General features: G+C 40.5%; 1 protein-coding gene across 1 annotated transcript; it reads right to left on the reverse strand.

The window, feature by feature from the left end:
* Window positions 1–219: 219 nt before the first annotated feature.
* On the reverse strand, window positions 220–3,262 carry LOC103958222 (probable receptor-like protein kinase At5g24010). Its single transcript, XM_009370466.3, has one exon. It carries the CDS (start codon window positions 3,260–3,262, stop codon window positions 797–799), a length of 2,466 nt encoding a protein of 821 aa, XP_009368741.2. The 3' UTR covers window positions 220–796.
* Window positions 3,263–4,542: the final 1,280 nt, after the last annotated feature.

The following is a 4,542-nucleotide window of genomic DNA, read 5'->3' on the forward strand; positions in this document are numbered from 1 at the left end:
TGTTTGTATCTGCTTTGTTGAGGAAGATATCATGTCCAATTGACGTGAATATTGCAAAATGATAATCAAGTTCAATACTTAATCGAGTGATTTGTTTGACGTTTATTGTCACATGAGATTACAAACACAATATGAATGATGCCAAAACCATATTTAAATTCGATAATTAGTTGAATGACATGATTTCCTGACGATAAGAATGCAAAAGTATTTTTCACATGAGAGAGAAATGACAATTTTATTACATTAGAAATGATGGTGACTAAGACAACGAGCAAGGTACCACAATTTTGAGTGGAAAGACAACCTCCACTATCTCTCTCACACCATACATTGGTACTTGGTATTTGCTCAAGCAAACCTAATGCATCACAGAAGACATTGTAGTGCAGAACAGCTAGCTAGCCAGCTAGAAACAAATACATTATTTCTTACGTTTCAGACAGCAAACTCCGACGACTCACTTAGTGAGATAAGGTTTTGTTGTTGTTTATTTCAGTCAGCAAACATCAGCAGCTTCTGTAGTTCCTTCACTTGCATACATTATACAGCAGTACGATAGAAAAAGATAAACACTACAACATCTCGACGCGAGGAAGATACAGCTCAGAAATTCATTACAAAGTTGCGTATAATAATCGTGGTAAGAGAAATGAGAAAATAATAAACAGCGGAAGCAGGCAGAACCTTAGAAAGACGTATACCTGTATGACTTGTCACAGTGGTAGTTGTAAGGTGATCTTGTAAAATTCTTGTATGGTACTATGATCAATATATTGGTGCACAAGCACGGAAGTTATCTGCCATCGTTGGTCATCAATTGAGAAAAAACTAGGCTTGTGTTAATCTCCGAACTACCATTACCATCATTTCCCTCTGTTCTTACATTGGCAGAAGGATCTCCAGGAACGATGCTATTCGTTGGAGGCACATTGATATCGCAGTCTTGAGGCTGTCCTCCACACGGTCCAGATTCCTGAAGCTGAAGCGCGTATTCTAAATTCCATAATACATCACCCATGGTTGGCCTATCCGCACCATATTCAGCCAAACATTTCTCTGCCGTTTCTCCGAACTTTTTCAAAGAGCTTGGTTTGATCTTCCCAACAAGATGGCGATCGATAATTTTCTCGAGCATGCCCTTCTTCTGCCATTCCAATGCCCATTCACCTAGATTCACTTGCTCCCTATCAACTGAGGGATCCACAGCAGGTCTAGCGCAAAGAACCTCAAAGAGCACAACCCCAAATGAATACACATCTGACTTATCAGTAAGCTGCTGCCTCCGGAAATACTCAGGATCAAGATACCCGAAACTACCTTTAACAGCGGTACTTACATGGGTTTCACTGAGACACGGACCTGATCTTGAAAGACCAAAATCAGCCACCTTAGGTACATAATTCTCGTCAAGCAAAATGTTAGTTGATTTAATGTCACGGTGGATGATTCCTTGAGCAAAACCTGTATGAAGGTAGTGAAGACCTCTCGCTGATCCAATGCATATTTCAAGCCGTTGCTTCCAGGATAAAGGTGGAAACCCAGAACCATACAAATGTTTCTTCAACGGCCCCTTTTCCACGTATTCATAAACTAGGATCATTTCAGACTGTTCTTCACAATACCCAACAAGTGATACAAGGTGGTGGTGGCGAATTTGGGACAAAACCGTTATTTCAGTCTGGAATTCTGGAAGGCCCTGCCGAGATCCAGGCACACCTCTCTTCACGGCAACCTTTGTGTTGTCCTTCAGCACCCCTTTGTAAACCATGCCAAAACCACCAGAGCCTACAATTAGACTTTTATCGAAATTGTTTGTCGCCAACTGTAATTCAGCAAAAGATATTTTCAGGAAATGATATCCATTTGTGCCGGGAGACACAAGTGTAGTCCTTTCAGACGTTCTACTGTTTGAACTACCTCCATATACGCGTAAAGGTGTCCAAATCGCACTTTCTGCAGGTCGGGGTTTCAGTTTCTTCTTCCTGCGTTTCAAAGCAAGCAGAAATACACCAATTGCAAAACAGAGAACAACAAAGCCTCCAACAACTGTGGCCACCAAAATCCATATACTTCTCTTCTTACGCCCAGTTCCAGCCCGTAAATTGGAAGCATTCACCATTCTCATGATCTCTGCCCCATTCAATATAGCATTAATCCTCATGGAACCACTCAGATCAGAAGGACCAACACTGATTTCTATCATCCCCGAACTATCTGAATCCACAACAAAATCAATATAGAGAGGAGATGCAAGCACGTTGGTTGCCAGCACGGATAGATCAACATCTCTATACGCAGCATACCCGTTGATATACACATTAAAGTACAACAAATTAAGTGCAGGACTAACAATGTCACAGAAGTGCAACCTAACCAAATGCCCGGAATTCGTATTCACGGGAAATTTCCATGTGAGATTAAACCTTGCACCTGTAATTGCCTTATCCGTATTCATCTCCTGGGCAGTCATATATACATTATCCGGGGCAATCTCTCGAGTTGCACCGCCCCTCTGATAATTCGGAGTATGCGTGGTGGAAGCGCGCTTCGCAGCCGATTTCAGAACAAGATAATCGACATCAGGGACCCAATCCCTCCACAAAGTATCATTAAAAGGTGTCAATTTCGAACCTCCAACATTAATCCTATAAAGGGTCTCTAAAACTTGTGAAGAAAGATTCTTGTATTCGACAACATTCGCACCCACCAATTTAGCACCGTAATCAAGAACAAGATCCTCAGGAGCTGTAAAAACTTCAATTGCATTTACATAGCAAAACCCAGAATTGCCCACAGGCGCAAACACAATTTCAACCACATTTGCATCAATTCTCATCACAAACTCTCTAATCACAGAGTCCCTAACATGTAATTCTCTCAACAGAACAAACCCATCAACGGAAACGCCAAAGTTTGCAGCTTTCAAGTCAAAACCCTGAGCTACAAACGGCGAGAAGTGAAAACGTACCAAGTGGGTCCCGGATTTCTTGATGCTGAAGGTGTAGCTCGAAGCCCTGGTGAAAACTCTGGCCGTGCGGTAGAGGGCAGGCGAACTGGGAGGTGGGTTCTGGTCGGCGAGCGTAATGGATCCCGCCGCTCCGGGTTTGTAAGGGTCCGCCGAGAAGACCCGGTTGAAGACGGAGGCGTTGGAGGGTGAGCCGCAGTTGATGAGGTAGTTATCGGAGGGAGTGAAGGAGGCTGCGAAGTGGAGGAGAAAGAGCAGGGTTAGAGAGAGAAAGTGGAGGTTCATGGCGTCCATGGAAGGTGGCTGGAGCTCATGAGACAGTGAGGAGGAGTTGGACTGTTGGAGGAGCAGAGTCACAGTGGAGTCTGTCTAAAGTGGATGCGTGAAACGAATGAAGGCGGTCTGTTTGAAATGTTTATATTATATTCAATATCTTTTCGGACCTAACTGGAGGACATGTTTTCTTCTCTTTTGACATTTTTGGCCAAAGTCGGTACAAGAATTACAGGACTTCCAGAATCCGGCAGGAAAGCTGATGAGCTGCGTTTCGAATAAAGCCAAAAGGCCCCACGTACAATCGAAGTCTTTTGCATAAAAACTGTGCTTATGGATTGCACGGTGGTTAAGTGAAGACAATATATGCTTTAGTAGTGAACGGTGACCCGTCTCTCTGAAACTTTAAATATATATCCTTTTTTCCATGATTTAACAGTGCAATGTTGCGATTTTCAAAACAAATTTTTATGTTGTACTTTTTCTATTTAAAATCTTTGATGAAAACTAACGAGATTCTACCGTGTAATCGGAACTATATCCAATTTTTTCTGCTATCACGTGATATGCATAAATTTGAGTGTTGTCGATAGAGATTAGAGAGCAAGATGTGCTCCAAAGTCAACAAATAATAGAGGGTTAATTAAAAACAGCTTAAATCCAAGGCATTGAAAAGCATTGATGCATGCCAGCTAAATGGAGATGGTGTGTCACGTTAGTGTCATTTTTCACCTTTGCCTAAAGTCCCTACCTTTCATATGCTTATTAAAAGTATTTCTTTTAGGTCCATAGAAATTAAGGTGTGAAGAAATACACCTCACGCGTCCTAATATAGGACTAGGATCATCTGCATGTTTCATTTTAAAGAAAATTAATGAAAATAGTTTGAAAACTTTGAGTTTTACGATAAAGACAAAATAAATGGTAAAGTGAATAGTAACATAATTGATTTTTTAGTGTAAAAATATGATTTTTCGTTAAAGTTCCCTTTATTTTTATCCCCTGCAACATTGTGCAAGGGTTCTTGTCTATCCAACAAGATTGAGACAAATTAAAAATGTGGCAATCCTTTAGCCATCAGATCTTGTTGGATGGACAAGATCAAAATCTTCATAGTCTGCGCGCAGGAAAAAAAAACACTCATTATTTTTCAAACTATACTTTAAAAACAACAATAATATTTAAAATAAGTAAAATTAAAAAAAATGTATAATAATAATAAAAAAAAATCAATTACCACACGTGTGTGACAAAAGACTAGTATATATCTATAAAGCCAGAAGGAAAAAATGGTTGATCAT

This window comes from the organism of the source record quoted next, unplaced genomic scaffold (assembly GCF_019419815.1).
Source record: "Pyrus x bretschneideri cultivar Hongxiangsu unplaced genomic scaffold, Pyrus_bretschneideri_v1 Contig4, whole genome shotgun sequence".
NCBI lineage: Eukaryota > Viridiplantae > Streptophyta > Magnoliopsida > Rosales > Rosaceae > Pyrus > Pyrus x bretschneideri.

Bases quoted from the DNA above. Each gene is read 5' to 3' on its own strand.
- LOC103958222 (XM_009370466.3), bottom strand. From the start codon at position 3,262: ATGGACGCCATGAACCTCCACTTTCTCTCTCTAACCCTGCTCTTTCTC.